This window comes from Diorhabda sublineata, chromosome 1, assembly GCF_026230105.1.
Source record: "Diorhabda sublineata isolate icDioSubl1.1 chromosome 1, icDioSubl1.1, whole genome shotgun sequence".
NCBI classification, from domain to species: Eukaryota; Metazoa; Arthropoda; class Insecta; order Coleoptera; family Chrysomelidae; genus Diorhabda; species Diorhabda sublineata.
In genome coordinates, this window is record NC_079474.1 from 28,705,772 (window position 1) to 28,733,356 (window position 27,585).

At 32.2% G+C, this 27,585-nt stretch overlaps 2 protein-coding genes across 4 annotated transcripts in view; one reads left to right on the plus strand and one right to left on the minus strand.

The window, feature by feature from the left end:
* LOC130443292 (salivary glue protein Sgs-3-like) overlaps positions 1-27,585 on the minus strand; it is a 116,218-nt gene that overhangs the window by 20,966 nt on the left and 67,667 nt on the right. The window lies entirely within an intron of this gene.
* The window catches only part of LOC130443272 (sodium- and chloride-dependent transporter XTRP3), a 36,476-nt gene that overhangs the window by 3,957 nt on the left and 4,934 nt on the right, over positions 1-27,585 (plus strand). For 2 of the 3 annotated variants that reach the window (XM_056777830.1, XM_056777839.1), the window contains exons 3-10: positions 6,902-7,134; positions 11,165-11,386; positions 13,191-13,301; positions 13,746-13,987; positions 17,634-17,778; positions 20,870-21,071; positions 21,192-21,514; positions 22,740-22,940. In XM_056777830.1, the coding sequence (XP_056633808.1) occupies positions 6,902-7,134; positions 11,165-11,386; positions 13,191-13,301; positions 13,746-13,987; positions 17,634-17,778; positions 20,870-21,071; positions 21,192-21,514; positions 22,740-22,940 (1,679 nt within the window). Of the gene's footprint in view, positions 1-6,901; positions 7,135-11,164; positions 11,387-13,190; positions 13,302-13,745; positions 13,988-17,633; positions 17,779-20,869; positions 21,072-21,191; positions 21,515-22,739; positions 22,941-24,777; positions 24,866-27,585 lie in introns of all 3 variants that reach the window. The other variant, XM_056777847.1, reaches the window with a different exon arrangement.

Here is a 27,585-nt window from a genome sequence, read left to right on the forward strand (position 1 = left end):
AAACTGAAAAAGACAGTCAAAACAAAACAAAGTAAATTTTTTTGCAAGATTAGTAACGAGTGAAGATGTCATCACTATAATGTATAAATCAAAATGGAGAGTAAGAAATGGAATTATTGAGGCAACTACACCACCGCTGAAAAAATCTTTAACGTGATAGGTCATGCTAACTGACTCGTAATTTGAGTAGATGATATTCAAACGGGAAATACGAGGATGTATTGATATCTAGTTAGCCTAGACCAGTTCCGTGCATAAACAAAATATTGCGTTACCATAGCAACGAACAATAACTTATTAGAAGTGTCAGTGTAAAGTTTGACGTCAAAAAATGAACCAGAGTTACGCAATAAATTAAAAGAAAAAAGATGTCCACCGAAATTCTGAAAATCGAAAAATTGGAGTATCGAGCCATCATTAAGTACCTGTATTTAAAAGGGTTAAGAGGTAAGCAGATTTACGAAAATATGCTTAATACCCTTGGTGATCAATGTTCTTCGTATGTGATCGTGAAAAATTGGACTGCAAGCTTCAAAAGAGTTAAATTTTCCATTGAAGATTATAAGCAATCGGATAGGCCAATTTCTGTGTCAGTCCCCGAAAATATCGATGCAGTTCATGACATGATTTTATCAGACCATCGAATTGGACAAAAACGGATATCTGAAGTACTGATTATTTCATACGAACGCGTACATCATATAGTTCACGACAATTTGGACATGTGAAAATTACTGCAAAATGGATCCCCAAATGTTTGAATGTTGACCAAAAGCGTGCAAGGGTAGAAGCATCGCGTTCGATCTGTGCTCGACTTGAAAACGATGTAGATTTCTTAAACCGAGTTGTTACTATGGATGAGACTTGGGTACATTTCTATGATCCAGAAACAAAGCAACGATCGATGGAATGGCGACACTCTGGTTCTCAAAGACCTAAGAAGTTTCGTGTTAAAAAATCTGCTCGAAAAGTTCTTGCTTCTGTTTTTTGGGATTGCCATGGAGTAATCATGATTGATTTTTTGGATAAGGGTATAACAATAACTGGAGATTACTATTCGACATTACTGACCACTCTACGGAAAAAACACTAGAACTAGAAGAAATACTAGAACACCCCCCTTATTCACCAGATTTGGTTCCGTCCGACTATCATCTCTTTCTTCAACTGAAAAAAGGTTTAAAAGGTCGTAAATTTTCTTCCAATGAGGAGGTAATAAAAGCTGTGGAAGTTTGGTTTGCAGAGCAAGAAGAAACATTTTTTTTGAAAGGTCTGCAGACGTTGCAGATTCGCAGAATATGTTCAGTAATAAAATATTTTGACATTTAAACTTTGTTTGGTTCAATAGTAGGCTAAGAAACTTTCACAATGACAAATGGTTATCATGCAAATTTAGTTCCAAACTTACGTGAGACGTTGAAAGAAAAACATCGGAAGAAGTGACTCAGAAGTGTACTCTTGTATTCGTATAACGAAATTAGTTTAGCATCTGACACGCTCTCCAGATTACAAAACTTAAGGAATTAACTTATGCGTTACAGAGACTCCAACTTTTTTTCTTCATAAAGTACTTTTGCCTTCTTTCCAAGCTTTTCTGTTTTTAGTGGTTCACCGGCTACAGCGACAATGTCGTCTATACATCTCCTGGGTCTTTCTATGAATTTTTTTTATTCTAAAAGTTTCGAGAATGTCATCTTATACCTTTGAATTTTGCATTTCCATTTGTGCCACCCAGTGCCTCCTAGCGCCGTTTTTACTATCTAGAATGTCTGTTATTCTGGTTTTTCTATGTAGTGATCCAGTATAAATTCAACTTGGATTTATTCGATCACGAATATTCTATTTATCTACTTTTCTTTGAATACAGATGATACATATTATTTCGATATAATCAGCGTTATCGGTGTAATCATCACGTAGGTAAACTCGAAAACTTTTATAACTACTTATCGAAAATAATTTCAAGAGGTTATATGTTTGTTATGTGATCTGCACAACGTTTAATTATTGTGTAAATAATGCCTAAACAATTTCGACCGTTTTTGCTCATGATCTTGTTATATACATTCTTATTCTTGTGAATAAGTGATCTTGAGTTTAGGTCGATTCCAATAAATAATTCATGTATCTATACAAAATATTTGCAACGTTTAAATCTAATATCAATCTTTATAAAAACATGGGAAAGTTGAAGAGTCCTCAATTTATGCTCAGAATGTCATGCTCGATCTCTTTTAAGTAGTTATTTCCAATTTAATCTCAAATTTACATTTTTTTGAGGATTACTCTCATTTTAATTCATTTTTTTTTCAAAGTTGATTTATTGATGTGAATTATAAATACTGTTCAATGATGTATATGTCGTTTGGATAGAAGACCTTTCACTTTTTATTTGGTTAAATCACAATTTCGTAACTGTAGAATTTCTCACCGATTCTCATAAACCTCTTTTGAAGTCTACACTACTGATAGAAGTTTTCAAAGGGTTATATAATGGATGGAACAAAACTTCTAAAACAAACTGTCTTAGAAGCGTCAGTCGAATGATTTAGTCTTTCCTGTTCATAAATTTTGGCTATTACTTCTTGATAGTTAATTCAATATCGGCTAATGGCAAACTATAGATATATATCAAATTCCATCAAACACTTAAGATTCCTTCGCGTCGTAACTATTTGTAAAGCTTCTTTAGGCTTAATCATTTCTTTCACAGATTATTATCGTACGTAATACAATTTCATCTCCAGTACTCATTTGTGCCAGCAAGGATTCAAGTTTTTCGATGTTAATTAGTAAGGAATATCCAGCTTCTTTTTTATCAAACGATTTAATAGTGTTTTATGGTCGATGTTAATCGATTTTTTGAACAGTTTCATCGTCTATTTCACTAATCTGGATGAAGAATATCTAGGAATAAATAGAGCAAATTAATTATGAAACTTGAGCACTCATTACTAAATTCAGTACAATTTTCGATAAGCTTGCGCTGTTGCTTCTTCGTTTTGGAAAATAAAACAAAATGTTAGGAAAGTAGCATTTTGAAAACTTCATTGTTAAATAAAGTAATTTATCAATGAGAAAATGAAGGACTTAAAACTGCAGAATGCTGTTTTCTCTCATACAGCTCTCGCCAAATCTGGAAAATTCAATTTCAATTGTTTTGAATATATACAAAACATCACCATCTATTTGGAAATGACAACTAGAAATATTGTACTAATTTTTTAAGATAAAACATCTACAGCATCACAAAAAAATAGTCTTTATAGTGTTATGTATGAGTGACAACTGTAGAAAAGTGAATGACAAAACTAATTACAAAAAGATCTTTTGAGGAAGCACTAGGGATGCTTAGTGTTTACAAATGAATATTCCTCTTAGAACATTCAAAATGTCAAATAGCTCTAGCTGCCGAGGATCTTAATTTTATATTCCATGGGCCCCTAGTTCCATAGTCTTTTACATATCTACACCTATTCCTATACCTGTGACAGAATTTGTACATTGCATCCTCTGCTAAACCTAGCGTGTCAACAAAGGCAGCAATGTGCTTACAAGTTTCCTGTTAATATTCGTAAATTATTATTACTTAAGTGGGTACATTCAGTAAATATTATTTGGTTGAAGACTCCCAAGAGTGTCTTTGTCTGACTCAACTTCTGTATATTAGGCCAGTAACTTATTTGTTTCTTATCCATCCTCAGAACTCTAATGGCTGCTTGATTTCTACTTGTAAAATACTTGGTATATTTCGGTTTATTCCTTATATAGGGTTTTGATCCTATTCATACGCACAGCTGAATTTTTAAGTAATTGTTTGTCAAAACCTAAATTTTTTAAGTATTTGGACCTGAGGTTTGAGCACATTTTAAGGGAGGTATCGGCCTATACCTGGTTACTCCTTTGAACATTCTAAGTAAATATTTAGGACACTTCTAGTGCAGTTGTTTTGTATGTTCTCATTGCCAGTCGTTGCAATTTCGAGAGATTGATTCTTACGAATGCAATTTTACCCTATAGAACTTGAAATTCACACAGTTAATAAGATGTACTGAGGATAAGCTAGAAATTTATTTAGAAAACAATCACAATGGAAGAATAATTTTAAAAGCATTTCATGTCAAATCAACCAATCTAGTATGAACACTTCTATCTTATTCTTCTTCTTATAGTGCCGAGTCCGTTATCGGACGTTGGCGACCATGTTGGCTGGATGATAAGATGCAATATACTATATGTGTCAGGATTGCGTATTAAATGTGCGAAGTAAGATAATTTTCTGGTCTCTACAGATCTTACAATCTCTTTCCTTTTTCATTTGCAACCATAACGTCGTCATTACTTTATTCCATACTCCTGACATTTCTCAACCATTTGATCTAATAACGTTTGTAAATCTTCCATTGAGTCAGCTAGGAGGACAGTGTCATCGGCGTACCGGAAGCTGTTTTTATACCTTCTTCAACATTTTCGCGGTAGGCCTCTCAGAATATATGTCCCTAATATAAATTGAAAAGTAGTGGTGACAGTATACAGCCCTGTCTGACTCCTCTCCTAACGTTGATATCTGGAGTTAATTTATCTTTGAGTCGTAAATTTGCTTTTTGATTTCATTAAAGATTCGCTATAAAGGTAATATCTTTGCTATCAATTCCAGTTACCTGTAGAATATTTATTAGTTTATGATGACGGCCCTTGTCGAATGCCTTCACAAAATCTATAAAGTATAAGTATACGTTACGGTTGACATCTCTACACGTGTGCACTAAGGCCTGAACGCTGAACAAACCATCTCTAGTTCCTAGTCCTTTTCGAAAGCCAAACTGTGTACTGCTAATGTGTTCCTCTATTTTGTGGTATATTCTTTGATGTATAATTTGCAGAAATATTTTCAATACTTGACTCATCAAACTTATCGTGCTGGTGATCTTTACATTGCTTAGCGTTTGATTTTTTAGGCAGTGTGATATAGGTCCTATCCGTTGGAATTACGCCTTTGCCGTCAAGACCGGGAGCTTTTCCATTTTTTGCATTTGCAATGACTTTCCCGACTTCATCTATTTTTATACCTGATTCTTCTCACTCCTATCTACTGGTGTTATATTATAACTCGGGGAAAATAATCAAGAACATTCCACCTTTAATAATTAATCCATTATTCAACAGATCACAATGTGAGTAACCCTTAATTGAGACTCAGAATCTGAATAGAGACCATTGAAGTGTTTCAAACCATTTATTTTTGCTTCAATATTCAAAAATTCAATAAGTGAATGCTGTAATTCCAAATTTCATCATTTTTCTTTGAAGCCAATGTGATCCAACTAAAATTATACACCAAAAATAGAAAACTATTGAAGAAAAGTTGAGTTCAGAGGAATGTGTTAGAGTGTAAAAGTGAGAATTTGTGAACCTCGCATATTCTCCAGAAATACATAGGTCAATACGGTTCACTCTTTAGGTGAACTGGATGGGGATCTGGTAACTGAAGGTTATTCTAAAAAGAAAAGCATAAGATCAAATATCCAAACTTGCAATCAATCAATAAATACCTGTTCTTCACAATGCAGACATACCAGAACCGACGGCGCCTTTGGATTGACAAGATATTGTGCTGAAATTAATGAGCATAATATTGGTTTTTCAGGAAGCTTCAAGGAATAGTGTAGCAACCTCATATCACGCCTGATTAGAATTAAATGAGTAAGTGATTTGCTACAGGCAGAACTTCTTAAAGAGAGTAGATTACTTATCAAAAACAAAGAAAATTACAACTATTAGAAATACCGCATTTTTGACACTTTCCAATATTCGTTTTGTGCCAGTACTGATATTGATGATTTATTGTAGGTAGTCGATATGAAGCACTCTCCTTGTGAATGTCGTTGTTCATAAACTCATTGAAATTAATAAAAAAGCTGTGTTATTACATAATCGAAATTCGAAATCATCTACACCAGTTGCCATGTAGATCCAAAAATATCTTTTTCCTTCGAATTCATACCTAAAAAAATCTTTCCCCAGCTCAGAGTCAAAGGAGGGTATTTTTATTGGGCCACAAACTAGAAAGTTGCTGGGCGATAATAATTTTATAGAAAAGCTTACAACGTAAGAGCCTAGAGCTTGAAACTCATACCGATTTATGGACAATAATAAAGATGCAACCTGCGAACAGCTAATCAATAATCTTTAGCCTGTCGAATATCTTTGGAAAATTACATTTTCAATTCCCATTTGTCATTTTTTCCTTAGAATTCGAGAGTTGTCAGTGATAGGAAAAGAGAAATATTTCTGTAAAATATCAGAACGATGGAAATTTGTTACCAAGGGCGATAGAATCCAACTAACTCTTGGTTTTTGAGGCAATATATGACTCATTATAAATGAAAAAAATAAAATGTGTTATAAATAAGTATTTTTGATTTGTATTGATGAACTGTATGTGGTTTTCTTAATGCAATGAAAAGACTTTATGTGTTACAGCTTTTTACTGACTATTTTCGTATTTAGCATTCTATAGTAAGAATGCTATTCAGCTCTATGTTATAGCAAAAAATTAGGAAGTTTTATAAGATACTTTAAACAGTAGCTAATCTTCGTCAACCTGAAAATGTTAAATCATATACAGGTTAATCATTTCGAATACCTTCTGCTACATTTTTAGTTTTGGTTTTAGAATCTGGGGAAAAAAGGAGGTCAGCAGTTATTGTAAATAGTAGTTCTAAAATAGGTTGCGTTGCATATTCCATAATTGTACTTTCGATATAAAATAAATTCAACTTATAATATAAATTTAAAACACCTCTGTCCCTGTTTTTATGTCTTCTCATACAATAAGTAATTTTGCACATATTTTTCAAATATAGCTTGTATCTATTGATCTTCTACTTTTCTATTTCAGGTGCCTTTCTGATACCATTCGCCATAATGTTAGTTATGGAGGGCGTTCCTCTGTTTCTTATAGAATTGGGAATCGGACAAAAAATGAGACTGGGATGCTTAGGGGTATGGAGTACCATCCATCCGTGGTTGGGCGGTATAGGCATGGCTTCCTGTATAGTTACATTTTTTGTAGCACTGTACTATAACGTGATTATCACTTGGTGCTTTTATTATCTTTTCAATAGTTTTCAGGTAAGGATCATTCGTCACAAGTATATTTCATACAATAAAAAATTGTGCATATCATAGAGTCGCATCTGAAAACGATATAACGAAGAATATGAAACATTAATATAGCCGAAACATAAACCGAAATAAAACGAATATAATTTTTCGATATATCGCTTCATTTTCAAAAATATCGATATTTGAATTTATACCTTAACGTTAGTTCTAGATTAAGTATTTATTTTAGAGACGTAATGAAATTTGTTTTTGACCTGAATCATGTAATTTAACATTAACTATTTTATCTAGATGTTGTATAATTTTCCTTAAAAATTCAATATGTTTAAATTAACATTTTGTTGAAACAACATAGGTAATTGTAATATAACTTTCATCACCCTTAGGATGAATATAATAGGTTCGTTCCAACCCATTAAAAAACCGTCCTTGGTACAGTAACGATTCTACGCAATAGAGATTATATGTTCCAACCCAGCAGTTACCGTTATACGAGCGATTCTGTTTTGTGCTCCAACTGACTTAGGTATCGTTTGGGAACCATTGCTGGAACGCTCTTTCCGATACTTGGTTGATAGCCAAAGGGCTAACTCTTAACAAAAAGATAAGACTTCCTAGGATCCCCCATAGAACTCAGGGGAGAAGAAGGAGACTACGCACAAAACTGCGACGTGAATGAAGATAAGGACCTGTCAAAATGACAGGGGATGGTGGAATGTTCTTCTCCGCAACCATCCGCGGATTTATCCAAGAACGGTCCAGACTAGGAAGTTAGAACAAACCTAATATAATTTACGATAAATATAGAAATAATGTCAACCATTTTTTGAAGGTACTGTTTATTGTTTTGTAAGATTTTATTGATAATGCAATTGTAGTGACGATTTATTTGTTTTCACTTATTTTTGCACAAAAATACTATGAATATTCGCAACCCATTAGTTCACATAAAAAAAACTTCATAGAAATAATATTGGGAAAACGGAATGAAACATTTGAAATTGTTAACACCACTTTGCAAAATGTTAAAAATGATCACCTCAATAAAATAACTGACGTCTTTAAATGAAATAAAATGGAATTTTCATACATAAAAAAATTGGATTGTGTATAATATTAGATGAAATATCCTTAAATAAATCGAAATTGTAACAATTGAGAAGATATTGACATAAATAATAAAATATTGCAAACAGATTGATCTGAATGTAGCTTAATTATTTTGTTTTGCCTATGCGATGCGAATTTTGTTAAAAAACCGTTTAATATCGCTATAAATCTATCTGAAATTGCCTTTAGATTAGAAATAAGCAAATCAATTGGATCTTTAATGCCTCTACACACATTTAAAACACAGAAATATATTTGGAAGGAGTTTTCGGCATTCGGACAAAAGCGAAAATATGATTTTGTAGAGGAAACTTTGAACTAACATTTGTTATGTATTCATAGCGACTGTGCTTTCACTATGAAGCAAGCTAATGGCATAGTTTATAACTATCGGATGGCTTACAAAAAAATGTCTACTAAATATCTGCCGTCAAGTTCGCGTGTCGTGGTAACGAAGCAACCTTATGTCAAGAAGAATTTTTCAAGAACGAAGTTAACATTTATAGTGAATGGTTTTGGATTCACAACAATTTTTTCTTTCTCCAAAACTGCGCAGAGCTTCTAAATGTTTAATGTCGAACAAAGAATGCCAAGACAAGTGTCCACTGCATCTACTTCAAAGGATTTTATGGAAAAACAAACCGAATATTAAAACAATTGATTATTGTTAACTTCGAATCAAGTTTCATAGAATATGGAGCCAACTTAGAAAAAATTATTCAAATTACTGATTATTTTTCATCTGTCACTCAAGTATAAAATTAAGCAATGAACATCACTGTTGATTATTACATTACATTACAAAAAAATTATTATTATCGGATCATTCATTATATAATTGTGACGAATACCACTCGGGCGATCGAGAATAATTGATCATTATTTCTTACTCAACTGTGCTAAATTCTTTTAAAAACCACTCTCTTGTGATGTCATGTGATTGTGATGTGATTATACAGGGTATTGTAGGACTTGGTGCAAAAAATTCAGTACTGAGTAGATGACGTGAAAATAATGCTATGACATACGACTCCTAGTTTAGGAGATATGTATATTTTTAGATTGTTGTTCATGCCAAGTAAACCATTCGCCATAAAGAGATATTCTGAAGAAAATTATCTTAAACTGAACACAATCCACATTTCTAATTGAACTGCATATTGTCGAACATCGTCTTGCTTACATAGGGAAAAAATTAAAATGTAGGAAAATTTAGTTCGTTAGCCTACAACTTATCAAATAACAGAAAAAAACTATAATAAATGTTCGAAGTGGGCACCTAGCACTTCTATACACTTCCGGAGTCACGCAGGATATTTTTTTGAAATTGGAAGATTCTGCCTTATAACGTCACAATGGAAGTTTATTCTATCGATCAAATGGTCGATCTATCGACCATTTCGTTCCTTGTGTTTACCGGTGTTGCATATACAAAGTTTTTAAGATATCCTCATAAAAATGAATACAATGCATTTACTTCAGGGGAACGTGGTGGCCATGCAAATGGACTCCCCCGACCAAAACGGTTATCAGGAAAAATGGTATTAAAATGATTTTTTACATCATTTAGGAAATGGAAAGGGGCCTAATCATCCAAGAGCTACATGTCTCATGGGTGGAAAATCATATTGGAGAAAGTCTTAGTATCGCTGATTATTCAGGTTTTTATCAAAAAATATGGACCTACTAAATTATTACCCACTATTCCCACACATTAACACAAAATCGATTTTGATTCTCTGTTTTATTTTCATCAGCCCATAAATGTAAATTATAGGAATTAATAAAACCGTCTCGTGTGACACCAGCTTCGTCAGTAAACAGTACTTTTCCAACAAATGTATTATCAACTCGTTGTTTATCTAGAAACTAACAAGGGTAGGCTAGTCTTGCTGGATATCTTCTGTAAGTGTTTTAAATAAATAATTACAATTTATGATAATTTTCTTCAGAATATCTCTTTATGGCGAACGGTGCCCTTAGCATGTACAACGATCTAAACATCTACATATATCCTCAACCATACATTTTATTGAGTAACAAAAAGTATGTTTTTGTTAAAATTGGAAACTTCATTTTTGCTATCTTTAGATTGTACAGGTTGTCCCTGTAAAAGTTACGGATTGTTAACCATTGAGCATCAGCCACCCCTGACCTTCAGATAGATCATCCTTTAAAAAATCACAATGTTTGAATGTATAATGCCTATAAATCAGAAACGAGAAAATTTTTTGTGTCACAGTATTATTTTTACGCTATCTACTCACTCCCAAATTGTTTGCATTAAATCCCGGAATACCCTATATTTTAATTGAATACATCGTTTATTACGTATAACTTTCAGTTACTAGCGTCGTAACTTCGCTCGCGATATATGTCCCTTCAATTTAATATTATTGAATTATTTAGAAAGTTTTTCATCCAAATCCATTAAACAGATACATATCACGAAACGTTCAATTAAAGAAAATTTATCTTTGGAGGCTGTTCCGACTAAGTAAGACAGAATGACAACGATTTCTCTATCTTCCGAGGTTTCAGCTCGGCTCTGTGCATTCTCAAGCATGCGCAGTATAGATAAAGTGTCTCTAACGAGAGAGAAAATGAATATTGTCGGCACCGTAACGCAAGGATGTTTTTTCCCATACCAACTCTCCATATAGGAATATTACATATTTGATCCAATTCAATTGAACAGACTATTGATAGTGGCGCCATTTATCAAAAATAACTTTACTAAAGATCATCAATCATCAAATGCATAGTTTACGATTCTACAAAGTATGTACAAACATTCACTTTTAGATATATAGAAGATGTAACGTGGAACAGTAACGCATTATATTTCAAAATAGGATTAAAGACAGTTTTATCATAACGAAATTGTAAAAATGTGTGTTTTATTTCAAGGATGTTATATTTTTAGTATCCACTTCCTTGGGAATCGTGTCCTATATATAATGGTACTATCGATGCCGAATGTGATAAATCATCAGCAACAGCTTATTTTTGGTACCGAGTAACTCTAGATGCTTCAGCTAATATCGAAGAACCGGGAATGCCAAAATGGTGGATAGTATTATGTTTACTTCTATCATGGCTCGTTGTATTTTTTATCATGATGAAAGGAATACAGAGTTCTGGAAAGGTAAAATAATATTAATTCACGTATTTCATTTTTTTTATTCATAAAGTTCGTTTCTAGGAATCAAAAATACTTCTCTCACTTAATTTCCTATTCTCAATGAATAAGGGGGCAAAATCTACGTAATTTTTTTAATAAAACAAGTTTTCAACCGTATGCTCAAATCTAAAAAAGTAATTCTAGATATTTTCAATCAACCAAATTATTCAGTTTAGCGTTATATACTAAAATATTTAGAATTATTTTACAGGGTGTTACTATATTCGACCGACAACGCTCTACAACAGAGAGATCTCAATAAATGATTCGTACACTAAGGACATACAGCCTAATATAAAAAAATCGTTAGGATCTAAGTTAGGTGATCTTGGAGGCCAACAATTGGGTCCATCCCGACCAATCCATTTTTCTGTAAAACATCTGCTTAAGTAATTTCTTGCCGCTGCAGCAAAATGAACAGATGCCAAATCGTGTTGAAACCACATGTGTTGTTTAATATTTAACGATACATTCTCCAACAATTCATCCAAAATTTCTTCCAAAAGCATAAGTAGTTCGAAACAAATAAAAATTATTCACAATTTCACGTTTTTCAATGACAAAACGGTGTAATTGAAGTAAGCGTCCAATTGTTTGAAAAACCACTGTAATTTATTCAATTTTGTTATTGTTGTAATACAGTGTTGTTTAAATTTAATTTGTGCGATTATTATTTTCATTGCCAATTTTGTTACTAATACATTTTTGTTTGAAATTGAGATTATGAATAATTTTTATTTGTTTGACAACTAATCCTGACAGCGCGCCACTGGTTAAATTTTTCCAAAGTTTGTTTATGTCAAAATATTACTTTATTAAAAAGCATATTGGTCACCAAATTTGAAAAAAAAAATTGAAGGCGTTCTTGATTTATGGCAAATTTTTGATTTTGATTTAAAATTTTGAACACCATATATCTCAGCAACTAGGCCCCGTAAGGGTTTGTATTCCTATATTAAAATGAATCATTTATTGAGATCTCTCTGCGGTAAAGCGTTGTCGGTAGAATATAGAAACACCCTGTATAATTTTTGAATTTTAGAATAGGCAACCAAACTTACATTCTATAAGTTGGCGAACGCTCTGGTATTTTTATGTTCGAAGTATTACTATATTTTTGTAAAACTTCAACATAATTTAAATTATAATTAATTTATGAAGCATTTTATTCCATCCTGAAAAATATCTCACAAAAAATGTCACGAATTAAACAATGGTAGCATTCAGCGGTAGCGGTAGCGTTCTCTATCAAGCCTTTGTTTTTTTTCTCTCAATTGTTTTTTGTGACAGGTGTCTTTTCAACATAGAGGCTATTCCGGTTGATGAACTTGATAACTGTCACATCATAAAGTGGTAATCGTGCTGGTACTTTGTCCAGTTTATTTTTAAAGAATTACGAGGTATATGCATCACTACCAACTTTTATATGTCTATGCGCGTTATAATTCAGAACGAAATTATGGAAAATAATTCATACAGCTACAATTCATTTCACGATTTACGGTCTATCTCAGTTTTTGTTCACTTGTCTCAAGTTTCAGTTTCGAGAAAATTAAAAGCTCCTCGAAGTATAGCGTTTGTTCCAGAACATATTGAGTTTATATCGTATGTGACACAGAACAATACCGCTAGATTATTACAAAGGTTTCTAAACGGTTTCGTTCGCCGAATGCAATCATTGATTATTTCAATACATCCCTATGTTTTCCACCGCCATCTACTTGAGTTCGATTAAAACACATTAACTTATAAGTTTACTTGCTTTTAGGTTGTCTATTTCACATCACTCTTTCCTTACGTAGTACTAACAATATTTTTTATACGTGGAATAACACTTAAAGGTGCCAGCGCTGGATTAGCCCACATGTTAACACCGAAAGTAAGTTATTTCAAGGAAAAACTACACTGGTTTGTATGCTTTCGATAAATTGTATATATTTGCAAATAGTTTTGATCTATACTATGAATGAATATTTTTTGGTAACAAGGTTTTAAAAACATAAAATAAGTTGAAAAGAGCTTAATACCTTCACAAATAAGCTTTCTTGTAGGTTTATGATTTTAAATGTAATTAGAATCAAAATAAATATTTTGAGCTTTGATATTTTAGATTTGATAAGCGTATATCAGATAATTTTCTGACCTCAAACTTCTTACGAAATGAATTACTCTCAACTTATATTCTTTCTACTTAAACTGATGTATTTGGAACCCTGATACTGCTTTTATTAACCTTCTAAGTCACACTAATACATCGTATTGTGTGATTTTAAAAGAATTTTTTCAGTTTTTCATTTCAATGATGTGCATATTTTAATTTTAGGTTGAGAAATTGATGGAGCCGAAAGTGTGGCTCGATGCAGCTACTCAGGTATTCTACTCGTTTGGATTAGCCTTTGGATCGTTGATCGCCTTCGGATCGTACAATACCCCTAAAAATAATTGTGTTAGAGATGTTATTTTGGTATCGATTTGTAACGCTGTTACGGCAATTTATGCCAGTGTTGTTATATTTGCTATTTTAGGATTCAAAGCTGTTACTAATGTGGATAAATGTATAATCGAGTGAGTATTTTTAAAATTTTCATTCCATCGATTGACGTATGATATCCAATGAGACATTTCCTATTACTCTAAAATCAGCGAATATATGAATCTTTAAAATCTTTTTTGTAGCATTTGAAAGATACAGAAGCTTAAAGAGTTTTTCTAAGCATATTATCACACAATCTAAAGGAAAATTCAACCATAACGCAGGATGTTAATTGCATTTAATACAAAATATTTTCAGAGGATTATCTTGATTTATTATAAGGATTAATAACAATTCTGTGAAACATAGAATAACATCGATATGATTCTTGAAAATTCCATGTAAAAAATCGTTGGTCTGTAGGATCCACATATCGTACAACTCAATAATTTCAATTCATGAGCACAAAAAACATAATCATCACATGATAACAAACACCATTCCCTATTTGTGGTTGCTTTTTAAAAATCACTCGTGGATTCTCACCCATGCAAATGCGGCAATTCTGTTTATGAACGAATCCACCCCAGTGTGCCCCATCGTGCTTCGTAAAATCACCATTCACTTTAGAGTCAATTGTACTTTGTGAGCGTGTAAATTCAAATCCTGATTCAGAATTCGCGTCAGTAATGAGCGTTAGATGTTTTATTATTGAGTACAATAGTGAGTCCTGAATAGTAGTGTTTTCCCTGGAACTAACTGGGGGAACATGTACAGATGTTTTTACATCTCCTACATATCTAATTTATTGAAATTTACGTACAATACCTCAATCATTAACACTTTTGGTCGTGTAAGTTCATAAGAATGCGATTTCACACATTTTCCTAAAATGACATAACAATTTTAAGGCGCTACTCAATTATGTACCTCTCCATAGTTCAATTTATGAAATGCTGCAACCAAAGTATGTCAAAATCATGTTGAGAAAAAAGCTTTCTATAATGATTATAATCTAAAATTTCTGTGAATATTCTTTTACATAATACTTAGGCCTTTGTCACACTAAAAACACTCTGTATATGTTTCATATGTAATAAGCAAAATTTGAACTAGAGTTTTATTAAAACAATGAGCTTAAGTTTGTTCTTTTGTGATATGATGCTGAATTGAAAAAATTATAATATAAAGATAATAACTTGAAAATTGGATATGTACTAGTTTCATTAATGTCAAGAATACCTAAGAAGAGTTCACTTGATGTAATTGTCGTTACATGTACTATATGAGTCAGATGAAATTGAAATTAATTGCAAAGATGAATCGAACTTGAGTATACCTATTTATAAAATATTCTATAGGTTTTATGGTTTTATTTCGAGCGTTAATTATGACGTACTGAAATGAATGGATATGTTCGTTCATTTAATATATCGCAAGTATCATCAATTACATTTCTAACATACGTTAAAAATAGAATCGACACATACACCTTTATTGCGATTAAAATATCACTTTGAAACTAAGTTGCATAATGTGTGAGAGATTGCTTGTTTAAGTATTGAATTTATGATTTTAACGCTTTCTCAGATTTTCTTTAGTAGTTTTGACAACGCCAAGAAATTTCTTCTATATTTTTGTATATATTTATAGTTCAGAGTGTGATATATACTGCGACCCAGAGGATCTATTATGTTTCCTTTTCTTGTTGTGATACCAGAAATGCTCAGTATTCACAACTGATGTACTAATCCAGATTTTGCGTCCTTCATTATCCATTGAGGCCACAGTGACCCTCCAGTAAATAATCGTAAATTGCTCTTACTTCGAGTGGTATATTCAATCATCTTTTTTAATCATAGATTACCAGGAATATCTTTGCCTGCCTCAACGACTATAGAGTATTCTCCTTTTTGAGTGTTTTTTCTATTGTCCTGTAACCAATTCCTCAGAAGCAGTTTAGTAAGTCCGTCTGCTATTCAACTTCTTTCTACCACTGGAACCCATTGGAGGGTAACTGTGTTATTATCACCCAACTGATTAACTCTTCTGGGTGTTCCTAAACTAGCTTGGATCTTATGATATTTGAGCTAAAAGCGTTAATAGCTACTTGGCCAAAATTATGATCTCATTATAATTCCGTTTCAAACTGAACTAGTCACATTTTTCATTTGTTTCTGCTTGAAAAATATTTGATGTATTGCCTAAAAGCTAGTGCTTGGGTTTGGGTCCGTAGGTGCCTATTCCAGTTCTGTTTGTTCTAATGGAGCCATTTATCCGATTTATATGTGCAGTTTACAGGGCCGAATTAAGATTTTTGAGGCCCGGGGCTAAAATAGTGAAAAACAAGAGTAATAAAAGTAATAAGCATTTTCAATAAATTAAAATTTTAAAAATAATATCAATACGTTAGATTTGTGGTATCGAAACATCAAAAATACAGAATGTTTTCCAAATGATGTGGCCCTCTTGGACCTGGGGCCCGGGACTATAGCCCCCCCAAGCCCCTAGCTTAATCCGGCCCTGGCAGTTTAGTTTTGAGGTAAACTTTTCCGCTATTTCGTCTTAAAGCATGTCCCATATTTGATCTTTTTGTAGACTTTCCTAGATGATCCTCATTTTGAATGACACCTATTTTGAATTCTTTTTGCCACGCTTCCCAATAAAAACAACCGGTTTACATGTTCTGGTCTTGATTGTACATATCCAAGCCAGTCTATGCAATTTAAAAGGAATGTTTCTCTTGTATCCAGACCTACTATCGCCGAGTACATTTATAGCAGAATCTTTCGATTAGAATTCCGATTTCCTACTTTTAGAAACTGCCTCGAATCTTCCGTCATTTTCTTTGACTTAATTATCTTATATAAAATCTAGTGTTTGGTACGAGAACAATACTTGCCTTAGCAACAGTATTTCCTATAGTTTCCATAATTGCTCTTCTTGATTGTTCGCTGAAATTATATCAACAACGAATGGACACCGATTCCGCACAACTGACTATAATAAGAATTTTAAGCAAACTTGGCCCCGTGATCGAAATGTCTATTTTTAATTCTCCCCTGTACATTGTGTGACAATTTAGAATTTGGGCAATTTGGGCAGCCAGTTTTTTCAATACACAAATTTAAAAAAAAAATTACAAATGGTTAAAAAAAGTATATAATTGTTCTTTATTGGTGGTAATTTCTTTAGAGCATCTTATTCTGAGATATTTGTAGCCTCTAAGATGTGGTAAGTGAAAATAGTTTCTAAGATTTAAGTGAAAATAGAGACTTGAAACTCTGTAATAGAGCAAAGGACTAACTGCAGGATCTCGTTTCATTATCAGGAAATGACATAAACTTTCCTCACCTTAATAATATGATATATTCATTTTAAAGAATGACCAATAATAAAATAGGAATACACTACAAATAAGCTAGAAAGTATTATAATGGGGATGGGGTTATGTACAATATCTATATCTAAATTAGTTACAAAATTATTAATTCTTTTTTAGACAGGTTTACATTGTTTAATAAAAAAAAAATAGGTTTCGAAAGTTATAGATTTTTTCACCCTGCATAAACAAGTTTTCACTCTATTAGATCATTAATGGAACAAATAGGTTATATGTTAGGTTGGTCCTAGTTGGTAGGCAGCCTCGACCTATATTAGACATATAAATAGAATTTGTAATCCAACTTTTTTGTGGGATTTTCATAAATTTCAACACAGTAATTATTTTTTTTTTAGTAATAAAAATATTTTAATGACTCATGGAATTTTGAGAAAAATGTCTCCGGAAATGGTGTCCGATGTGGCTTATCAAAACGCACTTGTTCATGCTAATAACACCCTCAACGTCACCGATTGTTCTTTAGCAAGAGAACTAGATGCGGTAAGTTGAGTATATCATAACCGGTATAATAAGTAAATTAGTAAACTCGTCGATTTAAAATAGAGTCTCTACATAAACGATACTGAATACACTGTTTACACCATCAATACACCAACACTCACAATTACACTATCTGTATCTGAAGATAATAACTTGGTTATCGAAACGCGCGTCAGTAGTTAGTAGTGTAAACGATATCTAAAATAATATTTATAAGATAACTATCCATAGTTGTTGCTCACAATAATTTGAATTTAGAACTCAAAAAAGCTCTGGGAATTTCTCGAGAATGTTTCTGCCCTTGACAAATACAGAGATACGCTATGGTATTTGCGGAAACCACTCTTCAGTTGGTAACTGACATAAAAACATAATAATTTCAATGAAATAAATCGTTTGAATTCACACAATATATTAAGTCTCTTAATGCTAAACGCCCAATAAGGTACGCGCCTTTTAATTTACTTTGTTTTTGTCTAGCTGCGCAACAGTAATTTGATTATTAAAATTAAATTTTGTTCTGTGAATTTTCTTTTTCAATCAAAAATATTTATAACAGAAAGCGAATTGTTTAAAATGGATAGTATCATCTTGTCAATGCTACAAGGATGGTTCCAGAAGTACCTGGCCTGACTAAGAGATGACGGTAGTTGTTTGAAAAGTACCACTGTATTGGAAAGTGCACAATGTATACATCAAGTTTCAAGTTTGAAGATGCCATGTTGTTCATTATTTGTTCGGCAGCCATCAATACTGAACGCTTTTAGTGAATTTGTAAACGAGGTAAAATTGGTGATCTTCATGTGATACAATACTTTTATTTGAAAGGTCTTAGTCCAACCAATATAAGAGCTGAATTAGATTCTACTCTGGGTGAGAAGTGAGGTCTAGCCTAACCAAATGAGATGACGTCTCCAGAAATGTTGACGAAAATCCACAAAGCGGGACTGAGTGAACGTCGACTGAATGTGGAGACAGAGTAGACATTTCAAAAAGTGGGTACATCCTATATAAACAGAAAATTTGGACATGAGAAACATGTAAGCAAGATAGGTGCCAAGTTTGCTTACAATTGAACAAAAACAGCGTGTTTGGAAATGTTTCACAGAAATAAAGCCGAACTTTTGCGCAGTTTCATAACAATGCATGAAACGTGGGTCCATCACTTCACACCCGAAACAAAAGTCAAAGAAAATCAAGACAATGGACTGAACCGGGAGAGAGAACCGGCTCCAAGGAAAGCAAAGACCGTTCCATCTGCATTACACAATTTACACTTAACACTAAATTGATCTAGACAAATATAAATTTAAGTTGTAGTCGATATTGATCGAACTTTCTGAATCTCTTCGAACAAGTTGTTACCACTTTTTTCATTCCTTTATTGTTGTAGGTGCGGGAATGAATAGTTTTTCATAAGCACTATATACTACTTATAAGTTTTAAATAGTTATTTTCCTAACAAATGCGGAAAGTGATACTTTCCCGCACGCGACTGCAGTTGGGGACAGAGTTCGGGCAAGCGGTTAAGTGCGGGAAAGACACTTTGCGCATGAGTTAGGAACATTATTTTTTCTACGACCGTATATACAAAAAAGTATACCAACCCATTTTTCAAAAATTATTTTATTCCAACAAACATAATAATATACAAAACTTTAACTAAAAACTACTAATTGTTATAAATATTAATATTGAAAACACAATTTGTTGCATTCTGTAGACTAGTAAGAATTTCCGGACCAGTGGAGTTATTTAGTTTCAACTGAAAGGTAGATGACGTCGATGAGGATGGCATCGGTTGCATGTCGCATAAAGATGACGATGACGGTGACGGCAACGGTTTTAAGTCATTTGGCAGATAACAGCTCGGAATTAGTTTCATGTTCGGGAAGTTCCTCGTCGGATGAATCCATTAATATTATTGTATCGGTTTAATGTGGTTTAATTTAGAAAAAGATTGTACTTATTCGGTCACTCCCAAGAAGTTTTGAACAACTTTGACGTTTTAGTAACAATTACATGGTTATATAAAAAATATTTAGTAACAATAGTTATAACCTCCGAAGTAAAAAACTATCTAATAAGGTCAAAATTTGCATAATTTTACTTTCCCGCACTAGTGCGGGAAAGTGACACTTTCAAAACTAAAATGCGTGCGGGAAAGTGGGTTAAAAGAATGTCGTTAACTATTTACAAGCTTACTAAATACTGACGTCAGTGCACCACCACATAGTAATGTGGGTTTTAGCGGAAAATTTGAAAATTTAAAAACTTTTAAGTAATATTACTATAAAAAAATTACTATAATTATTTTGTATGTCAAATTGGAGGTAAATAATCAAACCACTTTCCTTACAATTTGTCTGTACGTTGAATATATGGTTATGTTTTTCGTGAACAAAGAAATGATTTTCATAATTAAATCTCCTCCATAAACTACCCTATTGTTTATATTACAGCTTCTTACATTTATTATTTTCCATAATCAATCAGACACAAAATACATTTAAAAAAAGATCACTAATTGAAATAATTTGTTTGAGGACCACTGACTTAACCTGATCAAGCTAGAGTAAAATGATAAAATGATAACACATTAAATTGTCACTAATAGAAAGGTCTTGTCTCGAAATCATTTAGATAGATATTTATTCCACAATAGTATGTTAAAATGTCACTATGGAGGGTAGAGGTAAGGAGAACCGTCTTGTATGGGGGATTAGTTGAAAAAGTGTCTGTGAACAGCAAATTATAATACGAAGACTCGCCAAAATAGCGCTAGTGTAGCAAGTGGAAATGATATGAATTTAGCAGTTATATATTTTATGTACAATTTTCGAATGAATTTGTATATTAATAGTTTCTTGGAAATAGTTATGACGTTCAAAAAAGAATTTAATTTACGATCCTATACTATTAGTTTGTGGCGCTCTTTTTAAAATTCTTCCACCTTAATTTGCTGCTTTCTTTCAATAGACACTTTTCGATACACCGAGATACACATTTTTCTGATTCCGGAGGGAACAAAATATTCATAGATTTTATATTTCTTATAGAATAAGATAAATATCTAGATTATAATTTTTAGGCGGCAGAAGGTACAGGTCTGGCCTTTATCGTGTTTACCCAAGCGATCGTCGAATTACCAGGAGCACCATTTTGGGCAATAATTTTCTTTATGATGCTTCTAGCTCTTGGTATTGGGTCTCAGATCGGAATGATGGAAGGAATGCTGTGTACTGTCTTTGATATAGAAATATTTAAAAGAGTCGGCAAGATTTACGTTACAGGTAAAAATAAAATGCAGATTAAATCATACAAACGCCTATACACAAGGACTAAAAAAACTATTATTCTATTATATGTTCGTCATTAACAATAATACTTCATTTAAATTATTACTTTTTTAGCTGCTCTCTGTTTGATATGTTTCTCCGTTGGTTTAATATTCACAACAGGAGCCGGCGAATATTGGTTAAGTATGTTCGATTCGTTCGCTGGAACTATTGGTTTGGTGGTTGTCGCCTTTCTGGAGATGATGGCAGTTACATATATTTACGGTCACGAAAAATTTACTAAAGACATTTTTGAAATGACCGGTACTAAACCTGGACTATATTGGCAGATTACTTGGAGGTATTTAGCTCCGGTTATAATGATGATTATATTGGGTTCGTCAATTGTGCAAATGTTCATAGAGAGTCCAAAATATCAAGCGTGGAGTAAAGAAGAAGTGAGTATATGTTTATTAAAATATCAATATCTACAATACCCAGGAATGTGGAATAAATATTTTGGTAGCATATTCGAGTGAATTTTTATCTTACTGTTACTCATTTCCAAAATAAAATCCTCTAAATTGTTCGACATTTTGTTTAGTATCTAAATTCCACATATAAAATAAATAAAAAAATAAACAGCTTGACAAACATTTGAGCTTCTAGAATTCCTACATCTGCCTTCATTGAATTTAGTGATAAATTGTACATTACAATTATTTTGGGATTCTATTGAAACCAGATAAAATAAAAATAAAAACCGATACGATGCGAAAATGTATTTTCACAACATTACACATTCTATTGACTGCGCCAATTACAAATTTTATATCGGAAAATTAACACATTAACATCTATAAAATATGAAACTGAAGAAAAATACGATTCCAACTTTTGAACATGAACAAAAAACTAAAAAACATCATTTTTGTAATAACAAATTCGTATGATATCAAAGATTTGTAAACTTTTCTTGTATCATATATTTATAACTTTCATTTCGTAATACGAGGTCCTTCGAATTAAAGACAATTTATCAACTTGTTTATACCAAAACAACATTGGAGTAATTGTATACATTTTCTGAATACGCAACCTTTCTTTTGTTAAATATGCTGTTCGTTTGAAATATTCGTATTTAGTTTGAATAAATTGTATGAAATTAAAGAAACTCATTTCAAACCGCAGACCCCTTCTGTTTCCTGTTTTTACCTGCTTTTTGATCTGACTCGCCTACTATTTGTATCAGCCCAAATGACAATTTAGTGACAACTAACTTCTCCATCTATCTCAAGGAGATGTTGAGCATTGCACGTATCATCGTTTTCTGGTTCACTTTTAACTTTGTATAGTCAAAATTATTATTTCCATAGCATAAGAAGAAAAAGTTGTAAGGCAAGTACGATAAGTTTCCTTTAGTTTTCATTGAAACTTCTACAATATGTGTACAAGAAAGGAAGTTTGGTGAAGATTTTTTTAGATAAAAGTGTTTCCACAAGTTGACAACATAAAAGTTCACCTTGGTTTTTGGATTATCAAAATTTTTCAAAATTATTCAATATTTTTGAACAGAATGCAGTATATAAAAATTTTAAATCATAATTCATATCCCCAAGAAGATATGTAAGAAATATCTCATCATTATCTTGATCACGACTTTTTTTATTTAATCTTTCACAGGGTGACGTTAAACCTACACCTTATCCAACATGGGTAATGGCTATTGCTATTTCCATGATATTGGCAGGGATACTACCTATTCCTATAGTATTTCTCTTGAGGAGGTATCAGATCCTGAAACTAGACGTTAATATTCATGAAGGATCTATCCGAAGAATAGATACAACAGTTTCTACCAAAGAAATGATCACAGATGTTGATGTAAGTAATTAGTATATTATTATTTTAATGGTCTTTGTTCTAATTATAGGAATTTGTGGTATCTATATTTATTCAACAGTAGTTCATACATGATTATTTGTGATTCTTAATCTTCTTCAATGAGTATTATTGTCCATGTCTCAGATTAAAATGATTGAGAATTGTCAAATTTTGAAGTGGCTTTTCTACTCACCCATTTTGTTACCGAACAAGCAATAAAAAATTATAAATTTCAATCATCACAAATTTGTCAAAATTATCAACATGCTAGCGATTTTGCAAGGTACTGCAGTGATGGTCAACTGTGACGTTCCAATCATCATAATAGGCGCATTCGAGTTTTTGATATCTTTTCATACCTTCTACGATTGGTGCTTTCTTTCAAAGCGAATGTTTGAGCGTAGTACAGAAGCACTGAAAAGCAGAATGGTGTAATATCGTTTCAGCAACGCAGCAACATCTGTTTTGTTGAATTTGTTGCAAATGCAAATCAATAAGACCCTTAGGAAGTTTCAATATAGCGTTCATATTGCTTATTTAAGCTTTATATGCGCTGGTTCATTTTTTCTCTACCCTACTTTCTTTTTTTTACGCGGTCAAAAAAAAATAGAACCAACTTCAACTTTTTAAAGTTGTGGTTCCATTCAATAACTCATAAAGGCTGACAGCTCAGTCATCAAGAGCCTCATATTGGTCTACGTTTACAGACTTTATTATCTCTCTTGTATGATGATTGAATAGAAAAGAACTTACAAATCACTACATCAACCAATTGCAAGGAAACGTTTAATTCTATTAGAAGATGATTTCATTCTATGAGTCCTTTAATTTTGAGAATAACTTATCAGTAATTATATTTAGCTAGATAGCTCACACTGTATTTAAGCACATTTTAAATATTCCGCTATTTTATTTGCTTCTGTAATAAAACTATTCGAAAGCTTTGTCACTTGTTAAAGTTTTTACTACACTATTGAGTTTTTGTGAAGACAATTGCCTCTTGGCGTCAGTTCTGGAACTAAACTCATATTGGCGATGACCACGCATAAGTTTCCACGTAGTGGATGATAACAACTTCAGTTCCTACCGCCGATGATGCATAAATTTAGATCTTCAGATCTTCTTCTAATTCTATTTTGATTTGAGAATCGTCAGCTCCATCGCCTAAAAAACACCCACTAGAATTGAAGAAGAATAAGTAGCAAAAGAAAAGTGGAAGAGACTATCCTCATAAAAAGATATGTTTTTGTATATATTACATTGTTTAATTGTTCTCTCCAAAAATTATGAAAACTGAATTCGTGAGTCAGAAATAAATTACGATAAAGGTGAGACAATTTATAGTTGCAAAGTAGCATCACCAATAAATGAAAATGTGAGTAACTTATGTTAAAAAACAAAGTGCTTGAAATCAAAGGAAGCAATTATAATAAGATTTCTTGCTCGGAAGTCATTAGCTGAAATAGTAGTGAATTGGTAGACCAAAAATCAAAGAAAACAAAGATAAAGAGTTTGACTTTTGCCTTTAGAAACATAATAGTTGATTCTCTTGAAAGAACAGATCAACGAAGTATCTAGGAAGTTATGTCTCGCCCATATCACCTGAAATACGGTTGAAGATAGTGTAAAGAACGACGTCTAAGGTTCAAAGTTCGAAGACCTACTAGAAACTAATTTTATAATTTGAACGAGACAAAATATTGGGATATTTGATAATTGATAATAATAATAAATGAAATAGGACTATGAATGAGTGTGTATTTGAAATAACTTTCGATTAGTTCCGTATTTTGTTATGTATCGCTAAAACTAGTACCTATTCATTCATTCGATTCAGGAGCAATTAACTAGTCCAGAAGGTCCTTGCCTCACAGCTGCGAACACGCTCAAAAATAAATTCACAATTGGAGACTTTGAAGTATAGAGTAAGTATATAGAATTGACTATATAGCTTAGTTGTTTCTAAAAGCATCGCAGGAATCATAAATAATTGATCGTTTGCATTTAAACCGTTATCCAGTCCATTGATATTTATAGGCGTTGTACCTTTAGGCAATTATAATACGAAGGTCATTTTTAAAGTCATTTTTTGCGTCACGACTTATTAAATATTTAATAGATGCAAATGCTAAAAAGTGGAAAATGTGCATATTTTAGCATGAAATGTAATTTACCGTCATAAGTCAATTTTCTCATAGCCCAACCTAGTTACAAAATGATTCTTATTTTAAAAAAATGACCTTCGTATATTGTATGCTCATTTTTTTATAGAATTACATGCCCAAATGACAAGAAATGTTGAAAAATATATTTAATAAAAAAACATCCGAATAATTGTAATTTTGTTCGTGATAAATATTACTAGAACAATTCTATAGAATTCTATATCAATTTAATATCGAGTAAAAAAAATTGTAAAAACTTTAGTTCCATACATACGAGGATGGAACTTAGTAAGAATTAATTTCCTCACAGTTTTTCATTGTAGTCTATTCACCAGCGGTTTTTGACAAGCAATTTTCTCGGACGACACAGAATTTCATAAATTTCAGCATGGAACTAGTAAATACCTCGAGGATCAATAGTTATATTCTGCTGAAGAGCGCTTTTAATCTTTTCGGTGAACATTAATAAATACAAAACCCTTCTCATTGGTGGGTAGGTATGGACAAAATAAGTTATCATATGGTCATATGGTAAAACAATAGAAGAGATCGAGAAGAAGTTACATGAATTTTATTCTGAGATTGCTCCGTTCTACTTCTAAAATTGGCACATGAAATCAAAGGAATGTTTGAATGCATTCAAAGGCGATTTAAGTGAATTGTATTATTATATCGATACCTCACAGTAGATGACTATCGGATACACCATTATTATACAGAAAAACGGATTTCATTTGAGAAGCATGCTCTCAAGGAAGCAAAAATTATGTTTTCCGGAAAAAAAGATCATGGGTCATGTTTCAAGTTTCTATTTATTAATTATTAAGAAAAAAGAAAAGAAAGTTAACTGGCAAATATTATACTGATTTCCTGACAAGTGTTGCGGCCGAATAACCGCATTTATTGAAGAATATAGTTTTGTTCTACCTCGAAAATACGCCTGCACATTCTTCCGTCACTGTTACAAAAAAATTAACAGAACTGCGTATAAAATTCATTGCCATACTTGCCATATTCAACTGATCTTGCTCTTTTTGACTATTATCAGTTTCCAAAAAAATGGAAACAATTTCAGAGAAACATGATGGCAGAAACAAACGCGTATTTAACAGAGCATTTGCAAGTTTGTTTTTTGAATAAATTGGATACTCCTGTAGAATTTTTCGCTACATAGTCATTTAAAACACCCACTTCCATCAATCTACCCTTATGAATAAATCTTATTTCACTAAAAGTTATTTCTCACATACTGTTGGGAATTAATGTTATCTGTGATATTGTTATTTGGGCATCTAGTTATCTACGAGTACAATGAATCATTTTTAAAATAAAGTTGCTGTAAATTGTGCTTTGTTGCGATTATAATTCAGTTTTTAAGGGGATTATTAGAACATGACTAAACAAAAGAATTGTCAATAATTAATTTAAAAATTAAAGCGAAATATATACAACAGAATTTCATGATAAAACAATGCAATCTACTCGTATATAGATACCGTACACTAAACAAATCTAATTTGAATTGGCAATCCTCTTGAATTTCTAGTATATTTTGTATTTTATAGCCGCATGTATTTTCTTCTTTTTTGTTTTCTATAATATTAATTAGTATCGATTCATTAACATGTGTTAATTCAAAAAGGTCTTGAACTTTCTAAAAATTAATTCAACAATTGAAGTGCCAGACTGTTACTTAACCCAGATCACCATAATTTAGAAGAGAAATAGTATATTTATGATAAAAATAATTAGCTAATGAAGTAATAGTTAATTTTTAGATACACAATATTTTGATAATGATTTTCTTCAATTGAAACTATTATTCTTGGTCGTTTATATCAATTATGACTTGATGAATTACTATGTTTGCTTTTAATATCGCGAAATTCAACAATCTTAATGTTGAAATATGATCACACAAAAACTAAAATCTAAATATTCCTTCCCATATACCCACAGAAAATTGTTTGACTTTAACAGGAGATCTACTGTCCATTCAATAGGAAAATAGTATTTCCACAACGCAAAACTTTTATCTGTACGTTTAGCGACGATATTATTTTTCTTTCATTCATTGATACCGGGCTACTTTTTATGTTGTCAAAACTGAAATGGAACGTAGTGATCAATCGAAGTTGATTTTAATAGAAATACACGATTATTATTTATCTCATTTTAACATAAATTATTAGTGTCCAGTTGAAATCAACTGTAGACTCTAATCAGATACAGATGGTTTTATGCCGTATCTTCTTCTTCTTGCGACCATTATGACTATTTGTATTTTATTCACAGCTGCTCTAAACAATTGGTTTGATGTGCAGTTAAACGGCTCCCTTAAGTTTCGCAGCCATGATATTCTTCGTCATCTTATACTTCTCTTTACTCCTATCTTTCCCTGCATAATCAATCCCTGGAATTCGTATCGTTGTCCCCTCATTACATGACCGAAGTACTCTAATTTGCGGGCTTTTATGGTA